Below are 14,324 nucleotides of genomic sequence, written 5' to 3' on the forward strand. Positions count from 1 at the left end.
AAGAGAAGCATTTCTCTCCGTCTTCTCATCTCACAAATGAAAAAGAGTCAGGCTAGGTCTTCGCCTCTATTCTCAACACTTCATTCTTCTTTCCATACAGGCTCTATTTCAAATATCCGTGTTTGGTTACTGGCTCTATCTTTCTATCTACCTTTAATCTATCTATGTATCTATCTATGATCTATCTCTTTAGCTATCTCTGTATCGATCATGCCAGTAGTATTTCAAGGAAAGGACACTAAGCCTAGCTCGGGGAAGAATGACCCACACAAATAGACAAGAAGATGGAGAAGAGATAAAGAGGTTGCAGATCTAAGGTCTCTCTCTCTTTTCCTCTTCTTATCCTTGAGCCCCTAGGAAGAGTTCTAAGCCTCTTTCGAGTCTTTTCTCTCTCGGTGCACAAAAGAAGAAGAAGAAGGCCACCAGCAGCAGGAACTGCTTAGTCCTCTCGAGGAATCATTCTGAAAGATATGCCTACACATAGACATTCTACATACATAGAACTCATAGTTTTCCTTTCACACGTCCTATCTCTATCTATCTAGACACATAGAGATATAGATAGACATATAGGTCAAAGATGTATAGACAGACTAAAGATAGTTAGATCCTTGACTAGACTCATTCTCCAAGTCTAGTGAACTCCATCTGTTGTGCTCATTATAAGTGAGTGTACTAATATGACTAAAAGAGTGTATCTACCTACCTTTACTATATCTGCCTATCTGTCTTTGATCGGTCTATCTATCTCGCTTCTCTCTGCATTACGACGTCTCTGTCTCTTTGTCTGTCCTCCCCCCCGTGTTATAGAAGGGAGAGAGAAAGAAGAAGCGAAAGAGATTTGAGTTCCTTTATTTTACCATTCTTTATCTACAAGTTGATGTAACTGAAGCTGATGCTGGATATCCGCAACAGGCATGGCTCCAGGCCTATCCTGTTTTGTCGCGAAGACCAAGAGAACACTCGCGTCAGGAAGATCTCGAAGTAAGCGATCTAAAGCTCGATTAGCTAGACAAGAGACACACAAACCAAACACGTGACTGCGGTGTATGTACATCTATGGCTGTCTGTACAGACACCACCCCATGCATGCATTTCAGTTGTCCGAAGGAAGGAACCTACATAGGTATGATATCAGAGTTAGAAAGAAATGAGTTATGAAAGAAAAATGATAGGTTGAAGAGTGAAATAGATAAAGAGATAGATACGTAGAGAGATAGTATGGATACAGCCTCGTCCTTAGGCAATAGCCGCAAGCGGAAGAGATAGAGAACTAGATTAACGATCAATAGATAGATAGGTAGGAGATGAGAAGTTAGACAGAGAAGAACATAGATAGACAAAGGGGTCTTCGTCAAAGAAGTTCGACCTCGAGAACATCTCTGAATGTCTGTATGTCTTCGAGTGAATCCTAAGAAAACATCTATCTCTATCTACCCAAAGAAAGAAAGAAAGAAGAGAACTGAAGAGACACACACTCCCCTTTTACTTCTTCTACTTCTTCTTGATCATGATCAATGAGCGTTAAGAGGAAATCAAGCGAAGGCAGGCACGAAGAATGCCGAAGAGGTGGAGAAGCGAGAGAAGAAATGTTTGCAAGAAATGAATGAAAAAGAAAGGAGAGATGAAGGAAGAGGAGAACAAGAAGAAGAGAACAAGGGCTGTCTTACTCACCAATCCGCAATCTCCCTGGATCTGAGCTATCGACCACGTATATAATTCCGCGAATATCTAAATGATGAGGGCGCACCTACAAAGAGAAGGAAGGAAGAAAGAAAGAAAAAGAAGTAGAGGAGAGACGAGAGGATGAAAGAGAGACAAGGGACGAAGATGACTGGAGCCACAGATAGAAAATAAATATATCGCTCTCGAGTGCAACAAGTTCAGAGAGGAAGGGCCAGATGGGAGTCACAGCATTCTTGAGGTGATCAACCTCAACAGAACTATCTATCTATCTACCTTTAATCTATCTATCTCTTAATAAGTCTATCTATCTATCTTTAATCTATCTATTCCTTTATAAGTCTATCTATCTGTCTAACTACCCTAAATCTATCTATCTCTTTATGAGTCTATCTATCTATCTATCTATCTATCTATCTTTAATCTATCTATCTTTAATCTATCTATCTATCTATCTATCTTTAATCTATCTATCTTTAATCTATCTATCTCTTTATAAGTCTATCTATCTCTGGTCTATCTATGAGTCTTCTGCCTGTGTTTGCACGCTGTTGAGAGAAATGGATGAAGAAGGCTAGAGCTGTCTAACGTGTATAGAATGGCACACGTGTATCTATATATATAGATATATGTGTAGATAGATATATAAAGTGTGTACGTACTGCTTCTCATATGAATTTACTTTCTCGGACAGGTATATACGGGAAGCCCTCTATACGTAGAAGTGGATACAGACAGACAACAGACTCTTCACAAAGAAATAGAGAGGGAGAGAGAGAAAAATGAAGAGATTCTGTCGTAGAACGTTTTCGAAGACTTCCAGAGGACCCTAGGTAATTGCCAGGTATGATGCCATACATACGCCTCCTCCATACATGCATATACATACATATTCATTCATACATAGACATAGATAATGAATATTCATAGCACTGATAGATAGAGATATGCGCAATCATAGATAGGTAGAGTGTGAGGCGTGGGAGGTAGGGATTATGAGAAGGGCTAGCTTGTGGGCATGCATACCATGTCTTCAAAATGTTGCCGCGTATCCCACAGAACCAGTCCAGCATCTTGATAATCTACACGATCCACCTCCAGTCCTGAAGAGAGAAAGAAAGGAGGAATGAAAGAAAGGCCATTCATATTCAAGACCACTTCGAATAGATTCTTGATAAGAGAGAAAGAAAAAGAAAGAAAGAAAAACACACAACAACTCCCCGGTCCTCAGCTTGGAAGACTACCGACCCACTTCCTTACCCCCTACAAGAAAGGATAAGAGAAGCGACAGCATACATATACATATATATACATATATATATAAATATGTATATATATGTATAGATATCCACACCTATTCATACATACACATACATACACACAACATACATCCTCATTCACATCGCAAGACTTGCACGAAGCACCATGCTGGAAAGAGGCCTTTGTGTGAAAGAGCATGCAGATATGCCATCTTCTATAGAAAAGGAAAGAGAAGGCACCCCTAACTATCATAGCGAAGACTGTCAATGATGGATGGGCGGTCGAGATTGATGTACGTTAGCTGAAAGACAAGTTCCTCTAAAGATGCACCGTTCCTTGCTCTCAAGAGAAAGAAGAAGGAATCGACAAGATTCATTCCAGAGTGTCTCATTTCTTTCTGAGGGGCTGCTGTCGTAACACACTTCAAGTGTACATACACCTCATCGTTATCCGCTACTATCACCGCCATCCGTCCAGTGTACATCCACCTGAGATAGGACTTGTTGGGCCTTCGACTCTTTTTAAACTGGCAGCCTACATACCTTCTGTAGGAGCTAATTTGAAGAATTGCCTGTATTTCATCCATTTGATGATTGAAGTCTTTCCTGCTTGGGCCGGTCCAGCTACTCGAATTTGGTAGACACTCTTGTTGCAACAGACACTTAAACTGTTTTGAACGCATGCACTCACTTTCCCTCCCATCTTCTCTTCTTCTTGTTGTTCTTCGCCACCTTCTTCTTCTTCTCATCAATAGAAAACTCGGTCTTTCTTATCACACAGACCTCAACCCTTTCTTCACTCTTCCTAATGTCTTCTCTCTTCTACACTCCCGCACATCCATCTATATACAGAGAGAAATATATATGTATATTCATATATTCATATATGCGCTCAGAGATACAGAGGTAGACATATGTACCCATATATACACGAAGCGATCGTCCACCAGAAAAGAAGGCCTTTCTTCCTTCCGTCCGTTCTCCTTTCTTTCTCTCTTCAACTTCTTTCTTGGACTACTTCTCTCTCGTTCACGTCCGTTCTTCCCTAAAGAGACGGACTGGTGAGAGAGAAAGAAAAGACACGCGTTAAAGCAGTGAGGCTGAGAATGAGAGGAAAGAGAATGCTCTATCGACTGAAGCGACCGAAGACCGTATTTCTCTCTGTTAGAGCAAAGAAGAAATAGGAAGAATCTTCTTCACGAGAAACTCGATACCCACAAGAGGAGCTTCTTCATATACCTCCTAATGGTGTCTCTAGAGACGCATGGAATGTTTGAAGGCTGAAGAAAAGAGAGAGAAGAAGAAAGATCAGGAGACAGTTGTTCTCCTAAGTCATCTGCTTTGACCTCGACCGACTAGATGTCTCTGCTTGGAAGAAAGAGAAGAAGGAGAAAAGAAGGCTTTTCACAAGTGGATGAAAGAGAAGCCAAACTGAGAGAAGGCGAGAGAAGAAGAGAGGTAGAGAGATGTATGATATACAGGTGGTCTCTTAATTTAGAGCACTCCCTCTGAAGAGAAAGACTATAGGAAAGAAGAGAAGGTACTTTACATCTGTGATCTATTGCCTCTCCCTATAGCTCCTTGTTCCTTGGCGTAGAGTTCCGAGACTACCAAGAGAAGAGGGAAGAGAAGAAAAGGAGAGTTGAAGAGAAAGAACGAGCTGCGAGGTTTTTAAGGCGGAAAGATGAAGGAGAGCGAGAAGAAAGGACAACTCGAGATCTGTGCGACTTGCTGAGACATAAGAAGGACAACAGAGAGAAGGCATGCGGGGAGACACCTTCTCAACCAAGGGAAGTAAGAGGAAGAAGAAGGAATAGAAAGAACAGTCCCTACTTTATTGTGAAAAGGCCTGGTAGGAAAAACTCAACTGGAAGAGAAAGACAAGGAAGACACTGAAAGAAAAATTCACACTCCCTACGTGTAAAGAAGAAAGGAAAGAATGAAGGAAGGGAGAGAAGAGAGGGCTTCTTTGAAGAAGAAAAGCAACGCGGAAGATGGAGGTAAACTTGTGAACAAACAAGAAAACGGACTTAAGAGAATCGAACTTCTCAATTCGCACTTTCCCTTCGCTTTCGGTGCTTCTATCTCGTGTGTTAGTTGCAAAGGAAGAAGAAAGATGACAAGAAGAGAGATGAAAAAGAACGACAAAGAGAGAAGCCGAGAGGAGCGAAGGAAGAGAGAAATGAGAGAAGAGGCAAGCGCAGGCGAGGCGAACAGGAAGAGTAGAAGGAAGATGATAAAAGAGAAAATGTTAAGAGTGAGAAGAAAAAAGAAGAAGAATAGTAAGAAATCTTTTCAAGTGGACGAGGAGAAAGGATGTGTAGAGTTAGTGAGCTGTTGAAGAGAAGAAGAGCGAAGGAAAAGAGGCGGCGAGAAAGAAGAAAAGACCTCCTTGCCTTCTAGCTGAGGAACGAAAAAAGAGAGGCTCGAGCTTGAGGAGAAAGCATAGGAGAAAGAGAGCCACCCCGAACCCAAGAAGAGAAGAGAAAGAAATTCTCGGCTTCACTCTCTCTACGAAAGTCTAGCAATTCTTTTCGTGTCGAGCAACTAACCATTCAACCACATCAACATCGTCAGTCACGATGAACGGCTGTATGAACAGACCCTCTTTTCGCCCGGAGAGAGGTGGAGAAGGAAGAATAGAGAGATCGTCAGAACAAGACAGACAGCTGAAGATGCAAATAAGTGAGATTGATGAGAGAAAAAGAAGGGATTTCTCCCGTCGACTTTCTGCAAACTGGCACTTTTTGTTCGTAGAAATCCGAGTTGCATGCAATGATGTGGAAGGATGGCTGCAGCTGACTTGAGAGAGATCGAAAAGAAGGGACAGAAAAGCGGCTCGGGCAGGGCTCGAGGCTCGAAGAAGACGAATGAATCGAAGGTTGATTCTTTCACAACGACAACCCCGGTCAGGGGCGATGAAGCACTGCTACCACTACTACTACTACCGACCCTTCGGCGAGCGGTGGGAGACTCCCCCTGCGTGGTCACCGAGAGCCAGCCATCGGTGAGAGCGGACAGACGCCCTAGCACCAAGAGAGAGAAACAGGAAGAAATTCTTGAAAGTAGAGAGACAAAGAGAGAAGAACGAGAAGTTTGTCTCTCACAAGGCTCTTCTGTTGAGTGAGAAGCGAAGAAAACCAAGAAAAAGGATAGCCACTGATGGATCATCAAAGCCGAAGAGGACGAAAGAGGTAATGGAAGTTGCGGTCACTGGTACAGGCGGCCGTCTCAATCTTGCTCTTACACAGCAAAGTCTCAGACGCAGATATGGTCTACTTACACCAGGAAGGAAGGGCCATCTATACTGCCGTTAGTGCGCGGAGCTCTTTTACACCTCGTTGTAAGAAAAAGAGAAGACGTGAGCTGTCGTTGCTTCCTGTGCTGATGAGTCGCCAAGCTGTCTTACCACTCGGAGACAAGCAGCGCTTGCGACTTCACCGACGCTCACGGGGCAGAAATCGGGGCAGCAGGGAAGGGAGAAAACGATTGTTGACAGGGCTTCTTGTTGAAGAAGGCTTTGCTACTCATGCTAGCTGAAAAACAACGACACACTCCTACGATGCCTGACTGGCCCACTGCTGAGGTGTACGTACAGCTCAGTCGTCAAGTACACTGTACGATGACACACGCCTGGGGTGTACATACACCCAAGAAGCCAACACGTGCATCTGCCCAACCTACTTCGTATTGCATTCCGCTGACGACACTAGTCCCCCGTGTGCCCGGAACCAAGCCAGAAGCGAGTAGAACTGAATCTTGAATAATTGCTACTTCATTCAGAACCCTGTACTTTCTTTCCTTTCTCTTTCACAGAAGATCACCTCATCAATAGGAGAAGAAACGTCTCCACCACAGTCGTACTTTCGACTCGTTGGAGACCATCTCATTCTTCTTCCTGTCTCGTCGCCATGGGAGACTGTGCACCTGGGTGCAAGCACCCATGAAAAGAAGAGAATCGAGGCTGTCGTTTTATTTCCTTTTCGTCGTCATCTAAAGTCGTTTTTCTTTTTGTGTCTAGAGATGCGCAGTTCTCTCGCTCGTCTTTACTCTCTCTTCTCTCTTCTCCCCTTCTTCTCGCAGCACCATACACATGGAATCCCAGAACCTCGTATTTTCTCTTTCTTTCTTCATCTACCTGTCTGTCTTGCTTGTCACTATGATAGCTTTCTCTCTCTCTTCGTCTCTTGGAGACCTTTCAACTTACCTATGTCATAGCTATAAAGAAGCAAGATAGCCAAACAGATGGCATCTTCCTTCCTCTCGAAAAGTATTAAAAGGAATAGAGAGGAAAAGCCATCTTCTTCTTTCGTGGGCTGAGGGATATGTCGTGAGAGGTACCAACATAGTACACACATACGTACATACATGAACAGGATAAAGAGAGAGACAGAGAGAGAGGTAGAGAGCTAACTAACTTTCCTCTTTTTTTCTTCGTAAAGCACATGCAGACGGATGAACAAGAAGGGAAGTTTGAGTGGCAACATGTGTAAACTTACACATATATGCGTCTTTTCTTTTAATTTTATCTCGGACGTTCATTAGCATGGAGAATCCTGTTTCCCCTTGTCTTTCTCGCCCCTGCCCGTCTTTCTAGCCCTTTCTCTTTCATTCTTGTCAACCCTTGGGTCTAATCTCAGCTTCAATTCTCTTCTTTCCCTCCGTCTCTTCTTTCCTTTGCTCTACAAGAAGCCATTCAACAAGCATCCTACGCCTCTTCTCATTTTTCCTACCCTTCCATCTCTCCCTTCTATCTCTCCCTTTCCTTTCGTTGATTTGAATGAACATGAAGGAGAAGAAAGAGAAGATCTCTTCTTCTTCATCCTCCCCGACATCTGTCAAGGGGGAACCAGCAAGAGAGAAAGGTAGATAGATAGATAGATATCTTCTTCATTTCTACATCGAACGCAAACTTCAGAAAGAAAGAAAGAAAAGACGTAGGAGAATCGAGAAGAAGAAGCAGGAAAGGGTCGAAGGACGTCTTTTTCTTGGTCTCTTTCTCTTAACATATATCAAGAGACGCAATTGCGCCTTTCTAAGTCTTTGCTTCATCTTGTTTTCCTCCTACTTCTCTCCGTGACTTCTCTCCCAGGCTAGATGAAAGAAGAGAAGAGGAAGAAGAGAGAGAAGTGTAGAGTCTTCGAAATGCAGAGGAAAGGAGAGGAGAAGAAGAAAGGAACACAAGGAGGCAAAGAAGTCTGGGGAAACGCCCTGCTGTCTCTTACACATAAGCCGCGTCTTGTCTCTTGTAGGTCAGCTCTTTGTCTTAGAGGGAATCTCCATTCATACGTAGAAAGATATCTAGATAGGCGTGTGCGTATGAATGTACCCATCTATCATCTGTCTGAATGAATGCCTATATACGTCCGTGAATACAGATATATCTATATTTTTACATGTCTATAGAGCATGAAGTCATTTGACAAGATACAGGGAACCTACCTCTGCTGCATACATCAGACTCAAAGCACTCAAAGCTCTATCATCTACACTCTACTCTTCACACGCCATCTACACTTACACAGTGCTCTCTCCATGCACTTACATGTAAGGATAGATGATACGTAGAGAGACAGATAGATAGATAGATCAAAGATAGATAGTTACGTAGATTCAAGATTGATAGATAGATAGCAAGATTTTGTATAGATAGATACAGGGATTCTAGATAGATAGATTGAAGGTAGATAGATTCAAGATACTTGTGTATGAGGAAGTATGTGGGAGGGGAAGGAGAGGAGGAAAAGGAGGGAGAGAGGAAGAGGTGGATTTGAGAGAAGACCGATGTCTCTTTTTTCTCTCCTTTCTTGATACATGAGCTTTTTCCCTCTTCATTCCTTTGACGTCCTTCTATAAGAAATGACAAAGAAGATTAAGAAGAGGAAGAAGAGAAAGAAGTCGGTCAAAGTTGTATTTCTGTATTCTCTTTTTTCTTCTCTTCTGCCCGACAGTTGCCCCTCTATCTGTTGAATTCCTTCCTTCCTTCTTTAGCATCTTTCACACACTCTCTGTGTCAAAGTCTTGATAGCAGTCAGGGACGCTTGAACGCTTCTTTCTCTTGAGCAGTGACTGTCTCTTATCCTCTCTTCTTTCTCCCTCTCTTCCTTCTTCTTCTTCGTCATCTGTCTTCTCTTCATCTTGTCTTTCTTTATCTCCTCTTCTGTTTGGTCCCGACTATTGGTGCATGCGCTTTTTCGTGAACCCATGTGACTCGCGAGCTCTATAAAGATTTGATCTTTCTGTCTATCTTCTCTCTTTCAAGAGGAGTGAGGAATATGGCTTCCATTCAATCCGTTTTTCTCCTTCTTCTTCTAAAGTTCTTCTCTCCCGATTCTTTCTACTCCTTTCAACCGATTCGAGTCCGACTTCTTATCTTTTTCTTCTTCTTTTCTTCTTCTTCTTCTCTACTTTTCTCTTCATGCTTTCATCTTCATAGTCCTTTTCATCCTTCCTCTTCCCTACACACTTCTTCCCGTTCTTCTTCTTCTGTTACTTCTCCTCTCCTTTCTCATGCATTTCTCCCTTCTATATCTTCAACATCTTCATCGCATCTCTCATCTCTCTTCTTCTCCTCCTCTCCCTCTCTAAGACCTTCCTTCTCTCTTTCTTCTTCTTCTCCTCATCTTCTTCTCTCCTCATTCCAACTGCATCTCTCCGTCACCCCTCCGTCTTTCATGTTCCATCCTACTTCTACTTCTTCTCCTCCATCTGTTCTTTTCGCAACACTTCGCTCTGGTAGGCCTAAAGCATCTAGATCTTCGTCTTCACCTAAAAGACAGAAAGAAGAAGAAGATGAAGAAGATGATGGAGAAGAAGAGGATGAAGAAGATCGAACGTCTTTTTCATTTGATCCGACTAAAGTTACAAGTCGCTTTGGTAATCTGACAGGTGGAGGTGTCTATACACCCGAAACAGCTCCTCCATTTCCAGCAGAGACACCATACTTTCCTTCATTTCCTCCCAAATACGTCACTCCTATACCTCCGAGATTACCTCGATGGCATCCTAGATCTCCTTTTCCTTCTCTTCAACCTCGTGGGCCTTTCTATCCTCAAGCAGAAGAAGAGAGAGAAGAAAAGAAAGAAAAGAAAACGCCAAGGTTTAGACAGTTCAAAGGGAAAGCTCCGCCGCCTGGGTCTCTTCCTTCTCCTGTCATCGAGCTGAAGAGACACTTCAAGTCTTGGGTGAGAACCCCTCACTACCAGTATCCTCAGTTCACTTCTCTCTCTGCTAGTATCAAGTACAGGTAAGAGCAAAGAAAGAAGAGAAAGAAAGAGAGAAAGAAGAGAAAGAAAGAAAGAAGGGAAAGAAAGAAAGAAAGAAGAGAAATAAAGAAAGAAAGAAAGGAGAGATGATTCCCAGAGATGTCATTTCGCTTTACACGCCGGATGTGTGCGTATCTCCACCTGCGCGTGTGTGTGGGCCCAGGAACGTACATATACATATATATATATGTACGGTCCTGGATGTATATGTATTTATATATATAAATATAGATATAGATATATGAGTTTGTGTCTGTAGATATCTCTGGTAGATAGGTGTGTTCTGGCATTCCTACGTGCAAGGACAAAAAGCGTATCTATCTATCTATATCTATATATGTATATAAATATATATATATCTACATATATATAGCTTTGTATGTGTGTCTGTATAGATATGTACGTATGTAGGTAGGTGTGATGGAGATGGTCTTTGTGTTGAGGAAGTTTACGTAGGAGGAGTGAAGCCTCTAAAATGAACTTTGCTACCCCTTTCTTTCTTTTCTTTCTCTCTTTCTTTCCTTTCTTTCTTTCTCTCTCTTTCTCTTTCTCTCTCCCTTTCCTTGACGAGTTTGTACGTATGGTCGAAGAGTAGATTCTACTGAGGGATATCTTAAGGGATCTCTGTTAAATTCTCTTCAAGAAGGCTATCAGAAGTCTTCTTCGTCTCTTTCGCTCTTCTACTCCATGGCGAGAAGAAGACAAGGTTCACATCGATATCCTCTCCTCACTGTATAGATTCGTTCTTTGCTGAATCTAAAGAAATAGAGATGGCATGAAACCTTTTCGAAGTCGAAGCATCCATGGTCTCCCTCTGTTTTCATTTCTTTTTTTCTTCCATTCTTTGTCTATGATGGATTCAGACGGCGATTGAAGAAGAGTTCAAGGAGGTTAGATTTGCGTCTGGCAAAGAATCTTCCTTATCGACGTATGTATTTTGCTTGGAGAAGAAACATGCGAGATCAAGAAATGCATCGATGGATGTGTGAGAAAGCTCGAGTGTCTCTCCTAACATCTCGCTACTGGAAGCATCGATACGCCTTACAAGCCTCCGAGTGGCGAGCTAGTCGACAAGCCACCAAGTCTCTACAGGGAGAACAAGAAGAAGAAGACGAGGAAAACAAAGATCATCTAAGTCCAATGAAAGAAGAAGAGATAAAGATAGAAGAAGAAGAAGAAGGGGAAAAAGAAGAAGGGGAAGGGAGTGAGGACGATGATATGGAAGACGAGATGACGTATAGAAATGCTTCAAGCAGCAAGACTGCCTATAGCTTACCTGATAGATTGATTAAAGGTCATACGACAATCTTCGAAGAAGGACGGGAAGTCGGAAAAGAAGAAGAAGAAGATTTGAAGAGTGAGAAGGAGAAAAGGCGCATTCATAATGAGATTCTGTCCTATATTGAACAACATGAAGAACTTTATGAAGAGGTTGTTCATAAAGGATATCAACTTCCTCGTATGACGGCAGCTATTGCTTCTTCTCCTTTCCCTTGGTGGACTTCTGTGAAAGGTCTACATAAGTGGAGAGGGCGAAAGACTTCCTCGAATGTACAAAGTCGATGGATCAACTGGTCGAAGCCGACGAGGACGATTGAAGCTGCGCTGGGCGATCGATTGATTCCTAGAGGCGGAAAGATTCTATCGTTTCTTAAAGAGAAAGGAAAGGAGTTAGAAGAGACTCTCTCTCGGCAGCTACAGGGGAGAGATACAGAAGAAGACAATGATAAGGATGAAGAGGAGAGAGGGGAGAAAGAAATGAAAGAGGAAGAGGAAGAAGAAGAGGATGGAGAGGATATAGAGGAGAGAGAAGAAAGAGATGATGGAGACGAAGAAGAGGAGGAGGAAGAAGAAGAAGAGGAGACAGAGGAGACAGGAGAAGAAGAGAAAGAAGATGAGAGAGAGGATTGTTTTCAAAGTCAGAAAGACATCACGCGAATGAAAGAAGAGAAAGAGAAGGAGGAGGAAGAAGAAGAAATAAGAAGAAAAAGAAGAAAGCGTCGAGCAATAGAAGCAGCCATGGATGTCTCTATTCTGTTGGGGCAGAGTCTCATAACAAAAGAATCAGGGGCGTCAAATCCTTACGACGTTTACAGTCCTTTCGTGAAGACTGAGAGATCATCGAGAAGAAGAAGAATGCGATTAAGAGGCAGAAAAAGTCTACTCGAGCATCCGGAGGAGAAGAATATGAGTCGACAAGAAAGAAGGTTAACTCGCTTTGCAAAAAGGCGAGAAGAAAGCAGAGACAGACAAGATTCTGACGCACCCGGAAAAGGATAGAAGAAGAAAAGAGAGGAAGAGAGAGAGAAGGGTCGATTCTTCTTCTCTATTTTCTGTTGAAGTGAAGGAATTGTAGACCTCTTCTTAAGAGTGGATTTGACGTACTTCTTTCCTTCTCTCTCCTTCGATCTCTATAGCAACTTCTGTCTGTCTGGATTTGCTCTCTTCTCTCCGTTTTTCTTATCTGCTTCTCTACACCTCTGTATCATACAAGAACGAAGAATAAAAGCCTTGCTCCTCTTCTGTTCTTTTTCTTTCTTTCTTTCTTGCTTTCTTTCTCTTTCGCATACATCAGACTTTCTCGGGACAGAGAGGATAGCATGAAGATAAGTGTTTGGCAGATAGACGCCGTCTTCTCTCTCTCTCTCCATTCCTATCTAGATCCGATAGATAGAGAATAGGAGGAGAGACACGTAGAGTGGGAGGATGTCTATTCTATGTAGACAACGGGTGTGTAGTAGGGTGCTTTAGTATCTGACAATTTTCCTATCTCTCGATACGCGTACATACACTGGGATTCCAGTAGTAAGGCTGGTAGCTTACCTGCAGTGTATGTACACCATGGATAGTATGGAAGATTTTTGTCTTCTCATTTCTTATTTTCTCGTTTTCTTTTTTGTCTTGACATCTTCGTGTTCCTGTTGCTTTTGAAGGTGTTTATTTCAATTGTATAGACGGAGAATGAGAAAAGAAGAGAGAAAGATCTTCTGTTGACTATCAGGTTCTTTTTCTTCTCCTGCTTTTCCGACACATTCCTGAAGTCCTACGAATTGCTTCCACTCCTAAATCTCCCAGAGTGTATATACACCTCAATGTTCTATACGATCGAAGAAGATCTTCACTATTCCTTCTCGTGGAGTGAAATCCTATCCTTGTGTTTATACATGATTAGATACCATAAGACTATAGAAAGAAGATGTAGAAAAGACTTTTCTCTCATTGTCTATCGGCATGATGCTTTCTCTTCATCGACAAGAACCTCACACAGAGATCTATATTCCTGGTAGATCCTGACCATAGGGATGAAAAGAAAGAGAGAGAAAAAAAAGTCCTTAGGCAAGCCCTCGCGTTAAGTCTTCTTTCAAGGGCTAGTAGAACACTCTTACTTGATCTTCTGGATATCACGGAAGACTTTCCTTTTCAGCAATAAGGCGACGCAGAAATCTCTTCTTTCCTCGTCTGATCTTTGCCACTCTGGAAGAAAAGTCTGAGGCAGGCAAGCAGACCCACCAAAACGTCGGATATACCTCTCATTATCTATCTATCTATCTTCAATCTTTCGACCTGTCTGTCCTTACCTATCTATTTCTAATCTAGCTATCTATGTACCTTTATTCTATCGCTCTACCTACGTTCGATGGATCCATATATCTTTATTCATCTACTTTTAATCTATCGATCAATCTATCTCTGATCTAGTTCCCTGCTTATCTATCTCTCTGTCCCTGTGAAGAGAAAAAACCTGAGAAGAGCGAAGCTCCCCATCTGCGTGGCGACAGAGGAGATGAATTTTCTTGCAGAGACATACACACGTGTGAAGCCTAGACAGGAGAGAAGTGTACATACACCAAGAGACGTATGCACCCATTTACAAGCAAAGACAGCTCCAGTATGTAGGGATAGCTATCGTGGTCATCACAAGCAAGATAGGAGAGAGAGTAGACACCTTCTCTTGTCGTCTCTTCTGTGAATAAAGATCAGTGAGACAGGAGAAGATGAACAAGAAAAAGAAGAGAAGTATCTCCAGAAGATATTCTTCCTTTTTACATCAAAAGAAACAAGGCAGATCAATAAGGATGTGCAAACTAGACTTCGACTCATGAAGGGGTTCTTCTTC

At 42.3% G+C, this 14,324-nt stretch overlaps 2 protein-coding genes across 2 annotated transcripts in view; one reads left to right on the top strand and one right to left on the bottom strand.

The window, feature by feature from the left end:
- The window catches only part of CSUI_009935 (adp-ribosylation factor-like protein), a 5,977-nt gene extending 159 nt beyond the window's left edge, over positions 1–5,818 (bottom strand). The window contains exons 1-4 of the mRNA XM_068070043.1: positions 3,486–5,818; positions 2,710–2,786; positions 1,675–1,750; positions 851–1,008 (exon numbers count right to left, since the gene is read on the bottom strand). Coding sequence (XP_067917980.1) covers positions 857–1,008; positions 1,675–1,750; positions 2,710–2,786; positions 3,486–3,645 — 465 coding nt within the window. The 5' untranslated portion in view covers positions 3,646–5,818 and the 3' untranslated portion in view covers positions 851–856. The remainder of the gene's footprint in view (positions 1–850; positions 1,009–1,674; positions 1,751–2,709; positions 2,787–3,485) is intronic.
- An 884-nt stretch (positions 5,819–6,702) lies between these two features.
- CSUI_009936 (uncharacterized protein) lies at positions 6,703–13,439 on the top strand. The gene is made up of 2 exons (XM_068070044.1): positions 6,703–10,188; positions 11,071–13,439. The coding sequence occupies exons 1-2, from the start codon at positions 9,218–9,220 to the stop codon at positions 12,485–12,487; spliced, it is 2,388 nt and encodes a 795-aa protein (XP_067917981.1). The 5' UTR covers positions 6,703–9,217; the 3' UTR covers positions 12,488–13,439.
- Positions 13,440–14,324: the final 885 nt, after the last annotated feature.

Source organism: Cystoisospora suis (genome assembly GCF_002600585.1).
Source record: "Cystoisospora suis strain Wien I chromosome Unknown contig_6367, whole genome shotgun sequence".
NCBI lineage: Eukaryota > Apicomplexa > Conoidasida > Eucoccidiorida > Sarcocystidae > Cystoisospora > Cystoisospora suis.